At 40.0% G+C, this 25,152-nt stretch overlaps 1 protein-coding gene across 1 annotated transcript in view; it reads right to left on the bottom strand.

The window, feature by feature from the left end:
• The window catches only part of CEP192 (centrosomal protein 192), a 128,484-nt gene extending 105,743 nt beyond the window's left edge, over window positions 1-22,741 (bottom strand). The window contains exons 1-6 of the mRNA XM_080822025.1: window positions 22,629-22,741; window positions 21,781-21,951; window positions 15,455-15,622; window positions 14,344-14,469; window positions 5,665-5,840; window positions 665-717 (exon numbers count right to left, since the gene is read on the bottom strand). Of these exons, the coding sequence (XP_080678151.1) occupies window positions 665-717; window positions 5,665-5,840; window positions 14,344-14,469; window positions 15,455-15,622; window positions 21,781-21,890 (633 nt within the window). The 5' untranslated portion in view covers window positions 21,891-21,951; window positions 22,629-22,741. The remainder of the gene's footprint in view (window positions 1-664; window positions 718-5,664; window positions 5,841-14,343; window positions 14,470-15,454; window positions 15,623-21,780; window positions 21,952-22,628) is intronic.
• Between the last annotated feature and the right edge of the window lie 2,411 nt (window positions 22,742-25,152).

Genomic DNA, 25,152 nt, shown 5'->3' with positions numbered 1-25,152 from the left:
CATGACCTGAGCTAAAGGCAGACGCTTAACGACTGAGCCACCCAGGCACCCAGGCACGGTCATTTTTTTTTTTTTTTTATCACAAATGTTAAGAATGTAGGCTTGCTACAAAGGAAGACAGCTTCCTGATCATTCAAGTAATCACTGAGTGCCAACTATGTGCCAGGCACTCAGGATACAATAAACAAAACAAAGACGGACGCATGGGTGGCTCAGTCAGTTGAATATCCACCTTCAGCTCAGGTTATGAACCCAGGGTCATGGGATCGAGTACCGCGTGGGGCTCCCTTTTAAGGAGGGAGCCTGCTTCTCCCTCTGCCTGCCACACCCCCCACTATTGCTCTCTCTGGCAAATAAATAAAACCTTTAAAAAAAAATAAAATAAATGAAACAAAGAGAAACCTTTACCCTCCCAGAGCCATCTTTCAAGAGGGAGCCAGCATGGAGTGAAACAGAGCAAAAGTGGAAAAGTCCTAATGACAAGGAAGCCCTGGACCAGAACTACACTCATGTGCTGATTACTTGAGGCGATAATGTGGATCTCTGCTACTTAAAGTACAAGACTTCTAACTGAAATTACTACTGTTTAACACTTGCACATGTGAAATAGAAACTTTCACTCTCCCAGTAACACTCCAGAAATTGGTAACATATAAAAGATTACCTTGTTCTCCTTATTATTCATCCATGGTTGTAAACAAAAATCAACAGGTGAGTCTGTTTTACAAAACAAAAATAATTGAGACCAAATTATTTTATCAATAAAAATGCAGTAACCCCTAAAAGTAGCAAATTAATGAACTAAACATTCTTTCCCTTAAGTAGAATAAAGCACTTTTATATGATGGTACAAGATGTTATCACTGGTCAGTTTAATTAAAAACTATCAGGGTGGGAAGTATGAAAAATTATACATATGCCAAAAAAATGCTGACTGAATCTAATCAAGACTTTAAAGCTAACTTTTGCTTTACAGAAGATACAGGAAAGAGAGAAACCAAGAAAAATGACAGCATGACTAAACAGACGGACAAATCCAAATCATGGGACAATCTACAGGGTGACAGACTGAGCTTTTTTCAACAGGAATTGACTTAGGACATACAACAAATAATATACCGTAACATATGGTAACCTTCTTTGGACTCCAATTCAAGCAAACCAACCTGGATAATTAGTAAAATGAATATGGACTAGAGTACTATATGATAATAAAAGAACTGTTAAGTCTGTTAGCAGTGTTAAGCGTTGTTATGTAAGAAAACATCTGTATTTTTAGGGATGCACACTAAAATATATAGGAATAAAAAATACTTGAATTTTAAAATATTAGAAAAAAGTAACACAAAAACAGAAGAGATAAAGCAAGTATGACTAAATCTTATACTAGGTGGGACTGTGATATAAGTATATGGGTTTTTTTAATGGACATAAAATTTGCATACCATGAAATCACCACTCTCTTAAAGCATTCAATTTCCTGGTTTTTAGTACATTCTCAAGGTTGTACAACCATAAGCCCTCTTTAATGCCACAATATTTTCATCACTCCAGAAAGAAACACTGTATCTATTAGCAGTCATTCCCCATTCTCCTCTTTCCCTGGCCCTGGCCACCACACATCTACTGTCTCTATGGATTTGCTGATCCAATCCAGTGTTTACAGATATCTATGGATGAAAAGATCCTACAACATGTGGCCTTTGTATCTGTCTTCCTTCACTTAGCCTAATGTATTCAAAGTTCATCCATATTATAGTACATATCAATACTTCACTCCCTTTTAAGGCTCAGTAATATTCCACTGTATGAAGTTGATGGGAGATTTGCATTGTTTCCACTTTCACTACTGTGATTAATGCAGCTATGAACATTCATGTGCAAGTTTTTGTGTGGACATATGTTTTCATTTCTCCTGGGTATATACCTAGGACTGGAACTACCGGCTCAAACGGTAGTGTGATGTTTAATGTTTGAAGAACTGTCAAACTAGTTTCACAGCAACTGCATCATTTTAACATACCCACCAGCAATGAGAGTTTTAATTTCTCCATATCCTCATCACACTTGCTATTTTCCAACTTTTTGATTATAGCCTAAACCCAGCAGGAGTTAATAAACCTAAACCCAGCAGGAGAAGAGAAATAATAAGGAGGAGAAATCAATGAAACAGAAACCAAAAGAACAGTAGAAGAGATCAACGCGTCATCTGCCATTGGCTCAGGTCATGACCCTAAAGTTGTGGGATTGAGTCCCACAACAGGCTCCTTGCTCAGCGAGGAGCCTGCCTTTCCCTCTGCCCCTCCCCTGCTGTGCTCTCTCTCTGTCTCTCTCTCCCCGAAAAATAAATAAAATCTTAAAAAAAAAAAAAAAAGAAGAAGACAAGATGATCAACGAAACTAGGAGCTGATTCTTTGAAAGAATTAATAACCTTGTTTAAACCCCTGGCCAGACTTATCAAAAAGAAAAGAGAAAGAACCCAAATAAATAAAATCGCAAATGAAAGCAGAGAAATCACCACCAACACCCAAGAAATACAAAGAATTAAAAGAACATATTATGAGCAACTATATGCCAACAAATTAGGCAATCTGGAAGAAATGGATGCATTCCTAGAAAAGAATAAACCACCAAAACAACCATGAAGAAATAGAAAACCTGAACAGATCCATAACTGGGAAGGAAATGGAAACAGTAATCAAAAACGCCCCAACAAACAAGAGCCCAGGGCCAGATGGCCTCCCAGGAGAATTCTACCATAACATTTAAAGAAGAATTAATACCTATTCTTCTGAAGCTGTTTCAAAAAATAGGAATGGAAGGAAAATTTCCAAATGCATTTTATGAATCCAGCATTACTTTGATCCCAAAACCAGACAAAGACCCTACTAAAAAGGAGAATTACAGACCAATATCCCTGATGAACACGGATGCAAAAATTCTCATCAAGATATTAGCCAACAGGATCCAACAGTACACTGAAAAGATTATTCACCATGACAAAGTGGGATTCATTCCTGGGTTGCAAGATGGCTCAACATCTGCAAACCAACCACTGTGATACAATACACTAATCAAACAAAGTACAAGAATCGTATCATCCTTCCAGATGCAGAAAAAAGTATTTGACATAGTACAGCATCCTTTCTTGATTAAAACTCTTCACAGTGTAGGGATAGAGGGAACATACCTCAATATCATAAAAGCCATATACGAAAAGCCCACAGTGAATATAATTCTCAATGGGGAAAAACTGAGGAACACAGCAGGGATGTCCACTATCACCACCGCTATTCAACATAGTACCAGAAGTCCTATTCTCAGCAATCAGACAACAAAAAGAAGTAAAAGGAATCCAGATAGGCAAAGTAGTCAAACTCTCACTCTTTGCAGATGATATGACACTAAAGGTGGAAAACCCAAAAGACTCTAACCCAAAATTGCTAGAACTCATATAGGAATTCAGCAAAGTGGCAGGATATAAAATCAATGCACAGAAATCAGTTGGATTTCTATACACCAAAAATGAGACAGAAGAAAGAGAAATTAAGGAGTCGATCCCATTTACAATTGTACCCGAAACTATAAGATACCTAGGAATAAATCTTACCAAAGAGGCAAAGAATCTGTACTCAGGAAACTACAGAATACTCATGAAAGAAATTGAGGAAGACACAAAGAAATGGAAAAACGTTCCATGCTCATGGATCAAAGGAACAAATATTGTAAAAACGTCTATGCTACCTAGAGCAATCTACAGAGTTAATGAAATCCCTATCAACATACCATCAACTTTTTTCAAGAGCTGGAACAAACAATCATAAAATTTGTATGGAACCAGAAAACCCCAGATAGCCAGAGGAATGCTGAAAAAGAAAACCAAAGCTGGTGACATAACAGTTCCAGACTTCAAGCTCTATTACAAAGCTATGATCCATCAAGACAGCATGGTATTAGCAAAAAACCAGACACACAGATCAATGCAACAGAACAGAGAACTCAGAAATGGACCCTAAACTCTATGGTCAAGTAATCTTTGACAAAGCAGGAAAGAATTTCCAATGGAAAAAGACAGTCTCTTCAACAAATGGTGTTGGGAAAATTGGACAGCCACATGCAGAAGAATGAAACTGGACCATCTCCTCTCACCATACACAAAAATAGACTCAAAATGGCTGAAAGTCCTAAATGTGAGACAGGAATCCATCAAAATCCTTGAGGAGAACACAGGCAGCAACCTCTTCGACCTTAGCTGCGGGAACTTCTTAGACATATAGCCAAAGGCAAGGGAAACAAGGGTAAAAATGAACTATTGGGACTTCATCAAGATAAAAAGCTTTTATACAGCAAAGGAAATAGTCAACAAAACCAAAAGACAACTTACAGAACGGGAGAAGATATTTGCAAATGACATATAAGGTAAAGGGCTAGTATCCAAAATCCATAAGGAACTTATCAAACTCAATACCAAGAAACAAAAAATTCCAATCAAGAAATGTGCAGAAGTCAGGATGCCTGGATGGCTCAGTCAGTTAAGTATCTACCTTCGGCTCAGGTCATGATCCCAGGGTCCTGGGATCAAGCCCTGCATCGGGCTCCTTGCTCAACAGGGAGTCTGCCTCTCCCTCTCCTCCTGCCTGCTGCTCCCCCTGCTTGTGCTATCTCTGACAAATGGATAAAAATCTTTTTAAAAATAAAAATGGGAAGAAGACATGAACAGACATTTCTGCAAAGAAGACATCCAAATAGTCAACAGACAGACACATGAGAAAGTGCTCAACATCACTTGGCATCAGGGAAAATAGAAATCAAAACCACAATGATACCACCTCACACCAGTCAGAATGGCTAAAATTAACAAGTCCAGAAACGACAGATGTTGACGAGGATGCAGAGAAAGGGTAACCCTCCGACACTGTTGGTGGGAATGCAAGCCGGTGCAGCCACTCTGGAGAACAGTATGGAGGTTCCTCGAAAAGCTGAAAATAGAGCTACCCTATGACCAAACAATTGCACTATTGGGTGTTTAACACAAAGATACAAATGTAGTATTCTGAAGGGGCACCTATACCCCAATGTTTATGGCAGCAATGTCCACAATAGCCAAACTATGTAAAGAGCCCAATGTCCCTCAAAAGATGAATGGATAAAGATGTGATATACAGACATACAGTGGAATATTACGCAGCCATTAAAAAATGAAATCTTGCCATTTGCTACAACGTGGAGAGAACTAGAGGGTATTATGCTAAGTGAAACAAGTCAATCAGAGACTCTTTTTTTTTTTTTTTTTTTCCAGAGACTCTTAATCTCCAGAAACAAACTGAGGGTTGCTGGAGTGGAGAGGGGTGGGAGGGATGGGATGGCTGGGTGATGGACAATGGGGAGGGTTTGTGTTGTTGTGAGCACTATGTATTGTGTAAGACTGATGAATCACAGACCTGTACCCCTGAAACAAAAATACATTATATGTTAATACCAAAAAAATTTTTTTAATAAAAAGATTAATCAAGAGACCATTTCCTATAAAAATATTAATAGGTAAATGCCAAACCGTAAATGTCTTTCAGTTTACCGTACTGTAGCTTAAGATAAATAACAAAGACAAATGAGAAAGGAAACTGAAATATATACATTAGGCAGTAATTTCTAAAAGTTCAGTACCTTGCACTTGTTCCAGTGGTGAAATCTTATCAAAAGGATCTTGGCTCTGAAAGCATTTTGCAGTTTTAGCCTGCTCCTCTTCTGTTCTTGCTATATCACTCTGCAAAGCAGACTCTTCAAGAACAGCATCTGACAAATGTTGACTTTCTATATGGTTCTTTTTCTTAGAGATAGCACTTTTCAGTAGGGAACAGAATAATGATTAAATGTTAGTTACCTTGGGTAAATCAATAAAATATTCATTAATCAGTTATGTATTTAATATCACAAAAAGAAAAAAATGGATACAGTGGGAAGAAAAATTTCAAGGACCAGCCAGACACTACAACTGGCTCCACTGTAGGTGCCCTGGGGACTGCACACCATCTTGGGTCCAGAGATACAGTCTACCAAAATCAAATACAGTATCATATTGCTATTCTGCCTCTCAAGTGATAAAATGAGGGGGTTTTTTTTTTCTTTCCTAAATAAGTATCTCTGAATCTATCATATATGGAGAAAAACTCAGCTTTCTAAAAACAAAGAAGACTTCAAGGACACTAGTATATATGCCAAAAAGCTGATTCTCTGAATTATGAAGTGCTTTAAAAGTTTTACTTTTAGCCCCTGCCACTGGCTTTGTCCTCATCTTTGTATATCTGTTGTTTTATATTTGGATGACAATGTTTTTCCTTAAAGACAATTTTCCTCCCAATCTTTAGCAAATGCTCGTGGGTCTCATGCAGCTCATCACAGCCTTCTGCCAGCAAGAGGAGGGGTAGGGATGAACTTTTTAGAAAAATGCCTCTAAATGCAATAAAGCCATCATCTGACAAACTGCTACCTAGGGCTAAGCTAAATCTGACCAGGAAGAATGAAAAGATAGTCCTTCCACATATTCCGAGTGCTAACCCTCTTTGCTTGAGGCAACTCCCAACTGTAATTTACCTCCCAGTTTCTCCATGTCTGTACTGGGGTTGTAATACATAGAAAGCCATTACCAACAGTTCAATCCAAAGGTGCATTCACAGGTCGATATAAGAAAGTCTCATCCCAATCAAACAGAAGCCGAGTAAAAGAGAGTGTAGAGGTAGGTGGAAAGACTGTAAGTGGATACAAAGTTGTACAATAGAGAAGAGAGAAAAAGAAGTGTGGGGATGTGCACAACAAAGGAAACTGACAAAATGAAAAGACAGTCTACAGAATGGGAGAAAATATCTGCGAATCATATCTGATAAAGGTTTAATATCCAAAATATATAAAGAACTCATACAATTCAATATCAAAAACAAAACCAAAAAGCAAACAAGCAGACAACACGATTAAAAAATGGGCAGATGTGAATATTTTTCCAAAGAAGACATACAGATGACCAACAGGTACATGAAAAGATGTTTGGGGCGCCTGAGTGGCTCAGTGGGTTAAAAGCCTCTGCCTTCAGTTCAGGTCATGATCCCAGGGTCCTGGAATCGAGCCCCACATCAGGCTCTCTGCTTGGCAGGGAGACGGCCTACCCCCGTCTCTCTGCCTGCCTCTCTGCCTACTTGTGATTTCTGTCAAATAAATAAATAAATATTTTTTTTTTAAAAAAGGTGTTCAATGTCACTAATCATCAGGGAAATGCAAATCAGAACCACAATGAGACATCATCTAACACCTGTTGTAATAATTGTTATAAAAAAGACAAGAGGGACGCCTGGGTGGCTCAGTCGGTGAAGCATCTGCCTTAGACTCAGGTCATGATCCCAGGGTCCTGGGATCGAGCCCCACATTGGGCTTCCTGCTCAGCGGGGAGTCTACTTCTCCCTCTGCCTGCTGCTCCCCCTGCTTGTGCACACACAGAGTCTCTCTCTGACAAATAAATAAAATATTTTTAAAAATAAATTAAAATAAAAAAATTAAAAAGACAAGAAATAACAAGTGTTGGTGAGGATGTGCAGTGCTGGGATGTGAACTGGGAATGTAAACTGGTGCAGTCACTATGGAAAACCGTATGGAGGTTCTTCAAAAATTAAAAATAAAACTACTATATGATCCAGCAATCCCACATCAGAGTATTTATCCAAAGAAAACTGAAGCCTTAACTCAAAAAAAAGATATATGGCACCTCCATGTTCACTGCAGCACTATTTACAATAGCCAAGAGGGAAACAAGCTAAGTGCCTGACAGATGAATAAAAAAAATGTTGTATATATACACAATGGGGTATTATTCAGCCATAAAAAAAGGAAATCTTACCATTTGCAGTAACATGGATAGACTTTAAGGGCATTATGGTAAGACAGAGAAAGACAAATACCACATAATCTATTTATATGCAGAATCTAAAAATAAGAACAAAAAAACTAACCTCACAGATAGAATAATGGTTCCAGAGGTAGGGGATCATGGCAGGAGAAACAGGTGAAGGGGGTCAAAAGGTACAAACTTCCAGATATAAAATAAGTAAGTCATGGGGATATAATGTATAGCACGGTGACTATAGGTAATTACACTGTACTGCATATCTGAAAGTTATTACAAGAATAAATCTTTAAAGTTCTCATCATAAGAAAAAAAATTTCTGTAACTACATAAGGTGACCAGTATTAACTAGACTTATTGTGGTGATCATTTTGCAGTATATACAAATATTGAATCATTACATTGCACAACTGAAACTAATATAATGTTTTATGTCAACTATATTTCAAATAATTGAGAATATAAAAGGCTTCCAGTCAACAGTAGTTGACTACTACTACTACTACTACAACTACTGTTGACTGGAAGCCTTACAAATAACATATACAGTTAATTAACACACACTTTGTGTATGTATATATATACATATACATACATAACATATACAATTAATTATATGTATGTATATATACATAACATATACAATTAACATATATACATATACATACATAACATATACAATTAATTATATGTATGTATATATATACACAACATATACAATTAATTATATGTATGTATATATATACACACACAAAGTGTGTGTTAATTAACTGTATATGTTATTTGTAAGGCTTCCAGTCAACAGTAGTTCAATTAAGTAGTTAATACATATATTATATGCTATTTCATATAATAAAGCTAAAGAAAATATTATTAAGAAAATCATAAGAGAAAATACACTTTTAGTACTATGTATTTACTGAAACAACTCTGCATGTAAGTGGACCCATGCAGTTCAAGGGTCAACTGTAGCGTGACCATTAGAACTTTATAACAGAGCCAGTTAAATTAACCACCTCCCCTAAATCCACTTTCTCAACTATAGCTATCCCTTGTTCTTATTAGCCCATCAAAATTCCTCAAACTAAGTCAAATATTAAGTCACATAAGCTTCAAGTTAAAGTGGAAAGAGTAACTTCTAGGAGTGCATGAAAATGACAATAAAGGACCTCTATAAAAGTGAGGCAATCTGGGGTGCCTGGGTGGCTCAGATGGTTGGGCGTCTGCCTTCGGTTCAGGTCATGATCCCAGGGTCCTGGGATCGAGCCCTGCATGGGGCTCCCTGCTCAGCAGGGAGCCTGCTTCCTCCCTCCCCCACCCCTGCTCCCTCTGCTTGTGCTCTTTCTCTCTCTCTCAAATAAATAAATAAAATCTTAAAAAAAAAAAAAAAAAAAGTGAAGCAATCTGGATGAGAGCCACCAGTCCTAGCCCAAGCTTACCTCAGATTCTAGAATCTGAACAGCAGATGGGATATGCAGGAGAAAGATAAGCATGGTCCAGAACAAGAACAAAAGGGCCCGGAAGCAGAAAACAAACCTGCCAGGAAGAATTGCAGAAATGTTTTCTGACTACAATAGGAAGGAGGGCAGGAGGGAGTCCAAAGGGAAGGGATGACTGAAAGTCTATCAGGCGTCCGTGCTGGGCAGTGCTCCACTCTCACTCCCCAGCCCACACAAACAAAACAGCAGTGTCAACATGTCGCTGTACACCTAGGAAGGCTCCTCTAGGAAGGCATATGAAACGCCTGTGCAGAATGAAGCTAGGGTGGTGACAGCAGCATTAAACACCAGGCATGGAATCCGTAAAGTGAAGCCGGCCATGAGCTTGCACGAAGACCTAACAGAAATGAGATCTGGATACCCACTAGCCCACACTAGCAACCTAGAAGACAGCCATAAATCAGATGCAGGAGAAGGAGCAGCTTGAGAGATAAAAATAAAGATGAACAAAGTAAACAACCCCAGACACAAGGATAATTTATAGAACTTTGAAAAATCTCAATTAGAATTCTCAGAAAACATTGAAGTCGCTATTACATCCACAAAAAGGAGCCATTATAAAAAAAAATGAAAAGATCAGAAAAAAGAGCTCTCAAAATTATGACTGCCAAATGATTTAATAGAAGGGTAGGGAAAAAATTAGGAACTTTATCTAGAACACTGCCTATTTGCACTGAAACAAAAGAAAAACAAAAACAAAAAAGGAAAAAAATAATGGAAATAGATCAACCCAGGCAATCCAAACAGCAGTCGCAGAAAGAAGGAAAATAGAAAAATACCAAAGTAATAATAATTATCTAGAACTAAAGCATACAAATCTCTGGATTGATGCTAATTAGAATTTGGTTGGGGGTATGGGCACCCACCACGGACTCAGGGAGGATTCTAAGAGTTCTAGAGAGAAAAAAGTTCAGATACAAATGGTCAAGTATCAAAATGACATCAGACTTCTCACACTATGTAGCAGTGCCTTCAAAATTTTGTGAAAGTTATTTTTATCTTTAAATCCTATCCTCAGTTAAAATATTCATTAATTCCAAAGTTAGAATAAGGATATTTTAAAAACATAAATTCCACCCTCCCCCAGAAGGAGCCACAGAAGCCATCCTTCACACAGGGATAAGAGCATACCTCTGCAGGCTGTGCACCCACCATCACAAGTAGCCCACAGGAAGTCCAGGCTCTCAGACTAACAACCCAGATCTTCAGACTACTCAGTGGGGGCAAGGAACAGCCCCAAAACACTCACCTCTACCCAATCAAAGTCTAGAGTGAGGCCAGTACACTGCATGTAGGACTCCACCTTACCAGGTCTTCTATCTTCCATTAACAGGGATCAACAAGACCACTTCCCAGATCTCCTGGCCCACATCAAAGAGTCAAGAGTTACTTCCGATAGTCTCCTCCCCTTCCGCCATGTCTAATGTCTCATTGCCAACATCAGTTCAGTGGGACTAACTTCATGATGCCCTTCAATAAGCCCAGGACTCCTTACCACTGACAAAGATCCACAAGCATACTCCCTCCACCCAGCCCTACAAATCAATGCTGAATCAGCAAAATCTTGCTATTCCTGAACCCTTCTATGAACATCCCTTTCACCTCACTGCTTTACGGAAAACCTGGATGTCCTGTGAGGACACTGCTCCCTTAAACACTGGCAAGTAAGGACTATTCGTCTCTCCCACAGCCTTGGAATCACTGGGCGTGGAGATGGAATGGGTGTCTCCATCAGCATGTCCCCTCAGTCCAACTTTCAGATCATCCTCACTAAAGCCTCCTAGCCTGGAGTCACCTATGACCCCTCACAGCATCTGCCTTAGTACCTCAACTCTATAACCCTCTGCTGTAACCCAAGCCCCCAATCCATTCATATAACCACATCTCACACTCTCTTGCCGTTCTACTATCCTCTCCTCTTCCTTAACCTAATCTGATGGCCAATCATCACACACCTCAGCTTCCTCATCCCTCACTGCTTTCATCAAACTACAAGCCTAGTTAAACCCAACTCTCTCCTCACACCCTGCGAGCACCCCTACAGCTGAACGTGGTTGGAGATAACATCACAATCACAGTAAATTCATGACCATGACCCCTGAGTGGGACTCCTGATGCTGTCTGACAATGCCACTATTTTCCTCTCTCCTCCCCTCCCACATGCCCATGACTGTTTACATCTCTCTGCTGCTCCTCTACCCTGAATTGATGTCATGTCTCCCACTACACTGAGAGACCCTAAGCACTGAAAAGACAACTTCCTCAGATTCTTACCAGGACATGTACCCACACATTCTGCCTTCGCACTGGTTAATACAGAGGAATTATCCATGGTCTTACCTCTCTAGTCATTCCTTCCACGACACATTAGTTCCTGGCCTCTTATTTTTGTAGAAGTGTTGCTCTAGCAATTCTCTTCTTTCTACATAATCAGATTTTCCTATTCCAGATCATTCCTATTACTACATAAACTTGCAGTAACCTCTCCCACCACAAAAGAATAAAGAAAAACTTCTCTTGACACACTATACTCCCAGGTATCAGAGCCCCATTTTTTGGTTGCCTTTTGCAGCAAACTCACCATCTCCAAAATGAACCTCCCATTCTCTCCTAAACTCATTTTCCTATACTATTGTGCCTCCTCCTACTTCCACCAAAACCACTTATCAGGGTTACCAATGACCAAACCTACGCTAATTCCAATGGTCACTTCTTAGTCCTCATTTTATTTGACACACTGGATCCCTCTCTCTTCTTTCACATATGCTCTTTCTGTGGCTTCTGAAACACTCTGTTGTCTGCCCAACCTCCAGCCACTAATCCTAAGCCTCCATGTCTATTCCTCCTCTCCCCAACTTAACAATGAAGTATGCCGACATGAGGCCCTGGTGCTCTCCTGTTCTCCATCTACCTCCCCACTTTGATAATCCAACCTCCTAAGGGGTCTTCCTGTTTCCAGACTTGCCTCCCAACAGTCTGTTCACCCCACTGTAGCCAGAGTGAACCTTCTAAAACATAATCCTCGAATGGTTTCCACCTCTTTCAAAATCTTGCTCACCCCATGGCAGCCTCCTTCCTGCTGTTTGAACACAGGTATGCTCTGACCTTAGTGCCTCTACACTCGTGCAGCCTCCGCCTGAAGTCCTCTTCCTCCTAATGTCTACATGGCTAACTGCCTCCTTCAAGTCTTCACTCAGATCTTACACCTCCTCAAAGAGACCCACACTGACCGTTCCCTTCAGCTTACCCATTTACCCTCCTTACCATGTTCTGGTTTTTTTCTAGCACTTTTCCCTTCAAATATACTATAAAACTGGTATATTTTTAATGTCTTTTTGTTTTAATGTCTGTTCTGGTATTTCCCAAGTACTTAGAGAAGTACCTGGCACACAGTAGGCACGCGGTCAAAAATACACATGGAATGAATGAGTATTCAAAGAGTTAACATCTTTAATATATAGAAAGTGCTTATATCCAAATGTTACCAAGAGGCAACTCACAACAAAAATATAAGTAATGAATAAACATTAAAGTATGTTCAATTCCATAAATACTCTATTATGAATTCAAACACAGAAACTTTAAGAATGCCTGTAATACCACCATCAAGAGATAACTACCATTTACATTTTGGTTTATAGCCTTCCAGATTTTCTTCTATGCATTTATGCATGTGTACAAATTTTTTTACTTCTAAATTCAAGGATTAAAAATAATACCACCAAATGTTGGGGAGGGCTCAGAGAAGGCTTTCTCATGTACATCTTCTAGTGGGAGTGTAAAGTGGAACAAATCTCCTAAAGAGCAATGTGCTGCTTTGTAACAGTCTTTAAATATTAACTCAGCAATTTCAATCCTAGGAATTTATCTGAATACAATAATTTGCTAGGTGTGCAAATGAATAAACAAAATTCAGTAAATTTATAATAGCAAAATTCCAATAATCTAAATGTCTAACGTAGTGCAGCCATTAACACAACATACATCTACATTAATTATAATTAAAAGATGAGCATAATACACTAATTTTTTAAAGTTATAAATAGTATGGGGGCGCCTGGGTGGCTCAGTGGGTTCAGCCTCTGCCTTCGGCTCAGGTCATGATCTCAGGGTCCTGGGATCCAGCCCCACATCAGGCTCTCTGCTCAGCAGGGAGCCTGCTTCCCCCTCTCTCTCTGCCTGCTTCTCTGCCTACTTGCGATCTCTGTCAAATAAATAAATAAAGTCTTTAAAAAAAAGTTATAAATAGTATGTACAGTTCAATCCCCTATTTGTAAAAAAAAAAAAAAAAACTTAATATGTACATGTATAAATGCGCAGAAAGCAGTCTGGAAGGGGCTCCTGGATGGTTCAGTTGGTTAAGCATCTGCCTTCAACTCAGATCATGATCTCAGGGTCCTGGGATCAAGCCCTGTGTTAGTCCTGGTACTCAGCGGGGAGCCTGCTTATCCATCTGCCCCTTCCCCTGCTCCTGCTCTCTCTGTCAAATAAATAAAATCTTTTAAAAAGAAAGAAAGAAAGCAGTCTGGAAGACTATAAATAGATAATCAATGACTATTCTCTCTTACTTTTTTGAAGATGTTATTTTTAAGTAATCTCTATACCCAGTGCAGGGCTCGACCTTAAAACCCTGAGATCAAAGGTTGCATGCTCCGCAGACTGAGCCAGCCAGGTGCCCCAGTGACTGTTCTCCAGTTAGTAAAACTACAGACTTAGTGTCTTCCTTACAATTCTTTGCATTTTCTACTTTTTTAAATGAGCTTATATTACTTTTGGAATGAGAAAAGGTATTCTGAAAGACTAAAAATGGTTGCGATTAAAAACATACAAAGAAAACTCTTAAGAAGATTCTTATAATTAGAACTATTCAGAGACATAGTCACACTTTCATTTTCCATAAGACTGAGTGAGACCTGCTTTTAACATGGCAAAAACAAAATGAAGGTATGAACTTACTCATCATCCTGGAAGCTAAGTTGTAACTTCTCTCTTGGGTCACCTTCACTCTGGCTGCTGGGAGATGATTCAGATGGAACTGAAAACTTCCCTTCTACTAAATAAGATGCCTGGATATCAGAATACCTACACATATACAAAAAAATTTGTCTTGTTAATAGTTAAATTATGCATATTTAAAATTCACCATGACATTAGGGCCACATGACTATAAAACCAACTGCTAGGGGATAAAAATAAATAGGGCCCCCAGTGTTCAAACCATCATCTCATGTGCAAAGCACTGAAAATCTATGTGTCAAGAATGAGGTGTGTTCGTACTAAACAAAGAGTCACAGAAATCTTAAAGCTAAAAGTTTTCAGAGTTAAACTCTTCATTCTAAAGGTAAAGATAATGCTTCTTACCAAACATTCAGGTTGGGAGGAGGACAGGAAAGTAGTTAGATATTTAAGCATAGGCAAACTTTACGCATCATACAAGATGGATGAGCTGTACACATCACATATGGAGATGCAACTCAAATTACTGGCTGCCAGTAAGGCTGAACTAATACAAATCCAAAACACTATGAACAGAGAAAACAATTAGTAGACCAAAAGGTCACTCGTACTCAGTTCCAAATCCACCCACCCGCTACTGATTAAGGCAATGGAATACGGAAATGCATACGTTTTTCATAACAATTATATATATATATGAATATATATAACATATATATACACACATATATCATATACTTATATATGATATACATATCATATTAAATATATAAATATATATAAAGCAAAAGCTCAAGCTTGGCTGAGAAGTTTTTCTAATATATTTATTATCTGAGAGGGAGAGAGAGCACGCACGTGTACCCATACAAGCATGCAGGGGTGAGAGGCAGAGAGAGAAAATCCCCAAACCAACTCCCTGCAGTGTGTGGAGCCCAGTTCAGGGCTCAATCCCAGGACCTGAGATCATGACCTGAGCCAAAGCCAAGAGTTGGGACACTTAACCAACTGAGTCACCCAGGTGCCCCTTGGCTGAGAAATTTTTACAGAAGTATCAATGTATTGCAGGCTTTCTAGACCTTACAAAAAAATCATGAGTTCTAAAAGTTCTTACCTGTTGTCAGCACTGGATCTATTTCTAGCAAGTGTTGAAACAGCAACAGGCAAGCCAAGATTTGAAGGAAGAGTGACATTTTCCAAAATCTCACTATTACCAAATAATGAATTGGTTAAAAAGCTTGGAAATGACTCTTCAGCTATTCCTCGGAAATCTTCCATCTCACTACAACAATAAAAGCTTTTTAAAAATCAAATACTACTATAAAACCTTTCCAAATGATTAAAAGTCTCAAAAATCTTAGAAAACTGATAAATCTTAGAGAAAAATCATTTTCTGGGAACAGCACGAAGAGGGTAAAATCAACAAGCATTTGGAGGTAAAGTAATTCTCAGAATACTTTGCTACTTCACAGCTGGGACTACAAATGTCAAACTATCTTTTTATAATTAACTTAATAACATAAATGTTATTTATAAATAACATAACAAATTTGTAAAATATAACACAGATTAATTTACTCTTGGTTTACTATCGCAAAGAATATCAATTGCCACACTTGTCTAGTAAAGAAGCAGAGACCCAACACTGAACGAATATACAGATGATTTCAGGAAGTACTTCATTCTAACATGGAAGAGGAAAAAAAATATTAAACCAGCAAAATCTAGCCCCTAATTTCAGAAATATTCTTAAGGAGGAGTAAATGTTAGTTTAAAAGGGAAGTTCATTGAAGGAAAAAATTAAAGTTAAATCAAGTCTAGCTGGCACATGGACAAGACAAAAATGGTGAAAGTGGTATACAAAGGACTTACTCTGGAAATACAAAGGACTTATCTGACACAGAATCTTATTACTGAGAGATCTTCCAGCCCACATTGGGCCCTCATTCTACTTAACCCTGATTACAGTACTTAGAAGATGTAATCTCAAAATTACTTCAGTGTTTATCATGTAAGGGTTATATGGAATTCAGTAAAAAAATTAAATCATGAAAGGCTCAATAAATGAGAGAGTATTGGCCCTGTGCCTTGAAAAATGAGTAGAACTTTGACAGGCCAAGAATGACATGAGGGGGCTCTCAAAGATAACAAATAAACATGAGCAAAGGTGAAACAGAATTAAGATTTATTGTTTATTCAAGACTTTAACTCGTTTATCCCACTTTATGAATGAAGAAACAGAGACTAAATTAGCTAAATGTACTAGGGTTGCACAATTAGTAAAATTCAAACCCAGGTCTGACCCCAAAATCCACCCCAAGTACTAAGTGTGTGGAGGCAATAGACAAGTGCTTCAATGTGTTTTGGCAATGGGTGTACAAAAAAACACAGTGAATGAAACCATGAAGTCAGATTCTAAAAGTCTTAAAAGGTACCTTAGGAAGTATGGACAGTATTCTGCAGCCCAGGGAAGGACTGATGCTGACAGAGGAAGGGAGAGGGCTTAACACCTGAAAGGATATTCAAAGAACTACCACAACTGGTGAGATAGAGACCAACGACAGACTATGCTGGGGCCATTGACAAATGCACTCAAGTATCGGTATTAGAGAGAATGGGCTAACTAACTCTATAGAGTAGAAAATATTTAAGACTTTTAGAGAGCTATAGAACGAATTTGACTGTGAAGTATCCAGGTTCCTGTGGGAAGCTCACCTCTCTACCTGCAGTTGATCCCACCCGTCACAAATGCAGTGACAACCACTCCAGCAACTACCCTCCTCCTATCCGTCGTCAAAACTTCTCCGTGCAGCCATTCCTACCAGCATGCTGTTATTCCCTCATCTTTTAAAAAAGTCTTCCCCTGTCTCATACCCTGTTGTCCCCCTGCAGCTGTACCACTTCTATCTGCCCTCCCTTTACCACATACTCCTCCAAAAGGAATCACTACCGCCATCTGTTTCCACTCCTGTCATCTCCTAGACCCATGCCAAGCTGGCTCTTATCCTACGGCCCCATCAAAACACTTGCCAACATCACCACTGAGCTCCCTGTTGCCAAACCCATAACCCCACAGTCAATTTTCAGTCCCATCTTCTTTGACCTAACAATATGGGATTTGTACTCCTTCCTTGAAGAAATCCTTTCTTCACTGGTTTTCAAGACACAGCTGTCTGGGTTCTCCAATCTCACCGGCTGCTTCTTTTCCTTCTCCTTGGCTGGTTCCTCCTCATCTCCTGGACTGCCATACAGTAAAGGTATGAGGGGTTGCTCCTGGATCCCTTCCACCTACCCAACCTCTCTAGGTGACTGCCCTCAGTTTCAGAGTTTTAAATACAATATGAAATTTATATCTCCAGCCTGGACCTCTCCCCTGAACCTGAGATATGCAACTACTGACTAGAAATTTCCACTTAGTTTTATCTAACAGGCACCTAAACCTGAAGTTTGATTCCATCTCCTTCCAACCCATTCAAAAAAGCCTGCTTTTCGAGCTTCCCCACAGAGAAAATGACAACTCCATCCTCTAGCTGCTCAAACCAAAAACCTTAGTGATTACTAACCACCACTTCCAACCCCTCAACACACACACATACACACACCCTAAAAGCAATCCCTAGGCAAATCCCAATGTTTTTACCTAATAATATATAGAACCTGCCATTTTCTCACTGCCTCCACTTGGTCAAGCCGCCACCACCTCCTGCATGGATACTCACTACAAGACCCTTTATATTATATAACACTTTATATTGATATAACTATCTCCACCCCTCCATTCTTCCTCCCCTAGCCTATTCTCCATACACTGAAATTATCCTGCTAAGTTAGTCAAATACTGCCACTCCTTAGCTCAAAACCCTCCACTGGTTTCCCACCTCATTCAGACTTAATACCTACAATGGCCAAATGAGAGCTGGATAATCTGATCTCATTCTCTACTACTCTTCTTCCTTGCTTTTACTCCATCCTCACCATCCTAACCTCTCCGCTGTCCCCACGACTTGCCAGGGCTCCAGCTTCAGGGACTGTGCCCTGGCTCTAACCTCTGTTCAGCACACTGATGCCCCAGATGACCTCCCATCTTGCTCCTTCACTTTTCTCAGGTTTTTGGTAAAAGTCCACTTATCTATCTGGTCTCCCTCACCAATCTTCTTCATCAACTCCAAGCTTTCTTTTTTTTTTCCTGCTTTCTTTTTTCTTTCCTGCTTTCTTTTTTCTCTGGTGCTGACCACCATCCAGCATGTTATATAATTCACCTATTTAACTATTATTTTTCCTCCATATTAGAATGTAAGCTGCATGAGGGCAGGGACTTGGCCTATTTTACTACTGAATTTCTACTTAAAGCAGTGCCTTGCCCAGAGTAATTCTCAATAAATCTGTTGAATGTCTTCAAACTATTTCAATACAGAGCAAATTTAGTACCAACTATCATATAAGCACCCTTCTCTCAGATCATGTCCCAGCATTTTCCTTTTTATTTCTACTTCCTTTTCTTGATTTCTATAAACATGTTCAAAATGATCCCACTGTAGGATGGAGGAGGTAGGAAACCTGTTCCCATCCTTCATTTGTGCTTCCTGCCACCACCTTCTCACCTCCCCTTCAAAGACAAGTGTCTTAGAAGAATCCAAACCATAACTTCTATATCTCAATGACATCTTCTTCTTCCATCTATTCCTTACACGGCACGGATACCCAGGATTCTGACCTCAGATTTTGTTATACAACGTACATCTTATACTCTTAGGTAGGGATCTCCAACTCAAATGCTTTTAGGCACTAATACTGTCAGACAACAGGACTGTAAGATGAGATCAACTAGAAGTTATAGACCCCACGTGAACGAATTTCAATTCAGTAAGAAACACTGTTGCAAAATAAAACAGATCTACTGGTGAAACCCATTCCGGAGGGCAAAACAGGTCTATATCCCAAACAGACCCTAAATCATTCTGTATCTTTCAATGTCTGCTACCACCACCTTATTGTACTGAAAAGCCTCCCAACTGGTCTCCATGCTTCTATTCTTGCCACCCTACAGTTAAATATCCACATGGCAACCAAATGCACCATTAAATATGCCCCTATTGAACACTTCAGGGAGACACCCCTGAGGCTCATGACACACCACATACTGGTGTCTCTGTTCCTGTAACATCCAAGCCCCATCTCTACCTTGGGGGCCTAGAGTACTCTGCTAAATCTCTGCACCAACTAGCTTCTTCCTAACATTCACCTGAATTTAAACGTCACCTTGTAAGTGAGGTGATTCCTCATCATTAATCCAATGTAGCCCCACTGTCCCTCACAATTGTTTTAATTTCATCCAGCACTCATCACTACTTTTATACTTTTCTTCCCCCACTAAAAAGATTGCTCCCTGAGAGCACAGGCCTTGCCAATCTGTCCATCACTTTTACCTAACACCTATAACAATGCCTAACACATATTTATGAAATATTTATGAAATGAACGATTAACATCTTCAATATCTTTGACTTTATAATTTTTTAAGTAAACATTTATAACATTGGTTTCTTTCACTCTTTTTTTTCCTTAAATGTGCATTAATTTGTTTTTAATATTTTATGCATTTATTTGATAGAGAGAGACACAGCAAGAGAGGGAACATAAGCTGGGGGAGTGGGAGAGGGAGAAGCAGGCTTCCCACCAAGCAGGGAGCCCGATGCGGGGCTCGATCCCAGGACCCGGGAACCATGACCTGAGCCAAAGGCAGTCACTTAACGACTGAGCCACTCTGGAGCCCCTCTCTCACTTTTTTTTTTAAAGTAGGCTCCATGCCCAGTGTGGAGCCCAGGGCTTGAACTCATGATCTGAGATCAATATCTGAGCTGAGATTAAGAGTCAGACACTTAACCAGCTGAGACATCCAGGGGCCCCAACATCTTCGACTTTAGATTATCAGTATCTTGGGGACATTTCAATCTTGTACACCCATATATTCCCAGTAATTGATATAGTGCTGGAAATACAAAATGAACAAAAAAAGAGTTGAAAGAAATAATCTATACTCCCTAGCTATCTAGCTGACATGTGGTGTCTACTCTATTATCAAGTAATGCACTAAGTATTTCATATACATTCCTCTAATCCATGCATCAGATCTGCAAAGGTAGCTATTATCCCTACTGTTGAAGAAACTGAGGCCAAGAGAGGGAATTATGAGGATTTTCCAGGCCACATAGCATGAATGGGAGCAGAGGATTCACAGACAGGCAAGTGGCCCCAGAGCAGTCTTTCCTTTGCACTAACGCCATCTTCCTCGTTTTCAAATCACCTCAGCTCTCTATCCTGAGCTCTAGACTCCCACTTCCAAATGGCTCACCCCTAACACCCTCCCAAGTGTGCAAACTTAACAAATATAAAACAAAACTCATTTTTTTTCTCTCTCTTTAGTTTGACCTATGTTATCCCTATTCTCTTGCTATACAAGCCAGACACTTTGGGACCATTTCTCTTGTTCTCTCGGTTATCAAATTCTAATGCCTCTAATTCCAAATAGATCTCTAAAACGGAGATTTACTTCTATATTCCCAACACCCTACCACTTTTTAACCTAAACTATTGCATAAGTCTTCCAAGTAGCCTGCCTTCCCATGTCCAATCTGGTAATCACTAAGTTATTCATTCATTTATAGACATGTAAACCACATTAAAATATATCCCAAATTCTTTAAGGATTCATCTCTATTTAGAGTCAAATCCAAGAAAATTCAGATATTAAGCAAGTATCGTTCATGCAACAATCATTACCAAGCGCAAACCATGAAACACACTCTACTTAATCTCTGGAAATACAAAAATAAAGCAGCTCCCCTTCACAGAGTTGATGACTCTCATCAATTGTAATCACTTATGCTCCCTATTAATTATGACAGTGTTAAGGGCTGAGATGGAGCTTGGCTATGGGTGCAGGGGTAATAGAAGCCAGTGGAAGATTCTTCGAGATGTAATCCAATACCTAATCTCTCGTTTCCAGAAAGTATTACACTTGTTTAAACCATCCATGGATATACCACATTCCTAAAGTTCTCCTAAAAGGAAAAATTCCCTGAATTCCCTCTATATTGCATTAGCCACCCCTCCTCCATCACCTAAAGTGAAGAAAATTTAACATTACCTTTTCTTTTACTATATCTGAACTAAGCAGCCATCTTTGGGATAGCTCTTTTTTAAAGTAGAGACCTCAAATTTTCACAGTTGAATTGACTAATATTTAACTGCTTTAATTACATTTCTGGGTATGTAAAATACCATTTACTGTAGTCATTAATTGAAAGTCTACACGTACAGTTAAACACATTCAAAAGCATATGCTGTTAAGCTTCCCTAACATTCATCATTTACTCTTGGTGTTCTAAGAAATAATCTGTAATTAGGAAGGCATTTAATATATTACTTTTCAAAGCTTACCGTGAACTTTGACCACAAAACTGAAATTCGGTGAAAAAACTAATTTTGGAGCAGTAAAAACTCCTGTCGAATGACCTCAAAATGGTAACAGCAAACGGAAATACTTTCATAAAAACAGCTGTTCTCCAAAAGACTGCTTCGAAAGGGACCTCATGTTTTACTAAACGAAGTCTGTAATTAAGAGAGATCAAAAGTATAGTGATATTAAACACTGTCTTCTTTCATGGTTTGTTTTTTGTTTGTTTTCACAAAGAAATTAGATGTGAAGAATGCAGTAAAGGTACTGGGAGTAAATGAGAACGCGGCCTAGCAGAAACAAAAAAAAAAAAAAGTGAATACCCGGGTGACACTAGCAGACCCCTCGACATTTAGTTAACAACCTTCCTTCGTGGGTCAGTTTTGGACAAAAAAAGAAACAGAACCGCCTATCACGACACACATGAAGCAAACACCCGGTCAAGAGCACTTTGCAACAAGAAACTCCAAACCAAAGCGCAAAGTGCGTTGGTCCCTAGAAGTCAGGAAGTGGTAGAGGGTGGGGGGCTACCAGGATATTATCCCCAAAATCAAAACCCGTTTCTTTAAAAGCCAATCTCTCAGAGGCGCCCAATTAAACTCACTGAGCGGAATTCTGCGTGGTGGCCGGGCTGAGTACGCAGGGGCGGACGGAGCAAGGCCGTCAGACCCTAGCCAGCGCCCTGCAGTCCCTGGCCCGGAGCCTGCGTCCCGCGCCCGACCCTGGCCCAACCGCTACTGCCCCATCCGCCCGGCAGCCCAAATGCCTGCGGAAAGCGGGTTCGCGTGCCCCCTGCCGAACCGCAGTCAAGACACAACAGACCCCACCTCACCAAGCCCGCGACTCCAGCTGCAGGAGCTGAGAGTTAGTTAGAAAGGTCCAGGGGAGGGGGCGTCCCCGTGTCTCTGCAAATGCGCGTGCGCAAGATGCACCCCCCGCTCCCTCGGCCACTCGGACTGGCCGTACAGCGCGCCCCTGAGGTTTACGTCTGTTCGCGGCACGAGCAACGGGGCGGGGACTCGGAGCTGGCCTTGGATTGGACAGCGACGAGGGACGGGGCGGGCAGGAGGCCGACGATTGGGCGAGGACCGCTAGTCCCTGAATTTGAAGCGAGGAAACCGCGCTCCGCTGGTCCGGAGGAGGAGCTCGGTATTCGGAAGGATTGGGTACACTGCGAAAGTCCTTCCCCTCAAAACTGAGCCGAACGCAACATAATTAAGGCCTTGGCCAACTCGGGGGGCGGGGGGGGAACTGCTTACCGTATTCAGTCTGGAACCCCAAAACATCGTCACTCACCTTATACAATACTTCCGGTGACCAAGTCATCTGAAACTACCCTGAGTTTAGAACTGTGTCATTTTTTTGTCTTTATACAAAAGCAGATGCGGATCTTTTCTACCATGCGGATCTTTTCTACCGCTGCTTGGCAGACACTGAAATGTGTCATCATTTGCCTTATGTTATAAACCGCAATAAAGCTTCAATTAGGAAGTCATTTATCAGGATCCAAGCTTCATGACAGTTCTCTACACCTAATCGCCTCTTTGTGACTGTAAGGCTGGTTGAGGGTGGAAAGAGCTGAGAAGACATAATTCATCCCTAATTATTCCCTACGTTTTCTTGTTCTCCTTAGGCCACAAATGCCACCACTGCTTTAACTACTACTATACTGAAACCAGAGGTAATTCAATTTCGTGCCTTTTACTTTCCTTCATCTCAAAATTTCTTCCATACAGTCTAAGAAAGAGTCCCTCTTTTCCAAAGCTAGCTAATTTCATGCAAGTTATTTAATGTTTAAGATGCAACAGCACACTTGGGGGAGAAAATGAAAAAGTTGAGCTTAACAGTCCCTACTCCTAATGTTAGCCTGTTGGGGAATGACATGTTTATTTCATCACTTTACTTTTCTGTGTCCTCTAAAACACTGCTCAATTATCATTCCTGAATACCTTCTCTACTGGTACCTGCCTTTAGAAATGCTGCAACTTTCCACCTAAAACCAACTCACCCTTCCTTGATTCTGTTTTATCACCTTAAGACCATTCTGTTTCTCCTACCCTTAACCTTACCTTCACTTTCACACCTTATGGCCATTCATCCTATGATATCTGGTTTGGTCCTGAGTCCTCTTCACCACTTATTTTATTAGAACTAGCCTCCTGTCAAACTCAGTTGATGTCTCTGCAATTCTCCTGCCATTTTTTCCTTGAAACCCTCCAGCTTTGGCATTTGCAAACTCTAATCACCCCTATTCTACCTTTGTCCATACTCAATGAACAAAGGTAAGTGGAGAAAATCTCAAGGTTTTCTGAATCCAGAAAAATAAACCTACTAGCTTTAGAACTAAAAGGATGCTATTTGACTGTAACGAGCAATCCTGTTTCACAAAGTATCTTAACTACTCTGTCTACACCACAAGCATACATTGGAGGTGAACTACTGGAATGTGTCTATTTGTTCACCCTGTATCCTTGTACCCAACTCAATAAATGTCCTTCTTCCATAAAAATCAAGTGACCAAAGCTCTCCCCACAACATCCAGCAATCTGGTGAAACTCTAAAGACAAGGATCCAAAGTATCTGCAAGCAATAGAGCGGAGACTGATACCAGCCTGCCAAAATCTCAATTCTAGTTCTCACTTCCTAGCTGTGCAGCCTTGGACAAAGAGCTTTAACCTTCCAATTTCCTTACAGGTAAAATGGGGTACTTAGAGCACTTGGCTCAGAGATTTGTTGTGAGATTAGCTAATTCACATAAAGTATCTAGAAGAGCACTGACACATGGATGTACTCAACAGATACTAGCTATTATCCAAACTTACTTGCCAAATGAAAAAGAGGCACACAACTCCCAATGATTTCAAATCTCCTTAGACACTGGGTAGATCTTTTTGTTTTGTTTTCAAATTCAATTAATTAACATATGCACTATTAGTTTCAGAGATAGAGTTCAGTGAAAATCAGTCTTCTATAATATCCAGAGCTCATTACATCACGTGCCCTCCTTAATATCCATCACCCAGGACCCTGGCTAGATCTTGCAGAAGTCTCAGGGCTAGGGAAGCCTCCCAGGAATTAGAAGTGATGTTTATCCAGTTAAGAAAAGGCAGTCATCTCCCATAGTTCTCCTCTCCCAACTGCTTTGTGGCAAACCTCAGCCACAGATATATAAAGCCGCATACAATGTGACCACAAAGTTTGATTCTAGATTAATCTCCCACCAGCTCCCCAAATGGACCTCACATCAGACTAATGCTTATAACTTGTTGCCTAAATAACCAGTCCTCTTTTACCGCTGGGCCATCACCTCAGAACTCCTACCCTCCTCCGCTTCAACTACTCCACCTGTTGAATAC

This window comes from Martes martes, assembly GCF_963455335.1.
Source record: "Martes martes genome assembly, chromosome: 13".
NCBI lineage: Eukaryota > Metazoa > Chordata > Mammalia > Carnivora > Mustelidae > Martes > Martes martes.
This window is presented reverse-complemented; position numbering and strand designations above follow the sequence as displayed.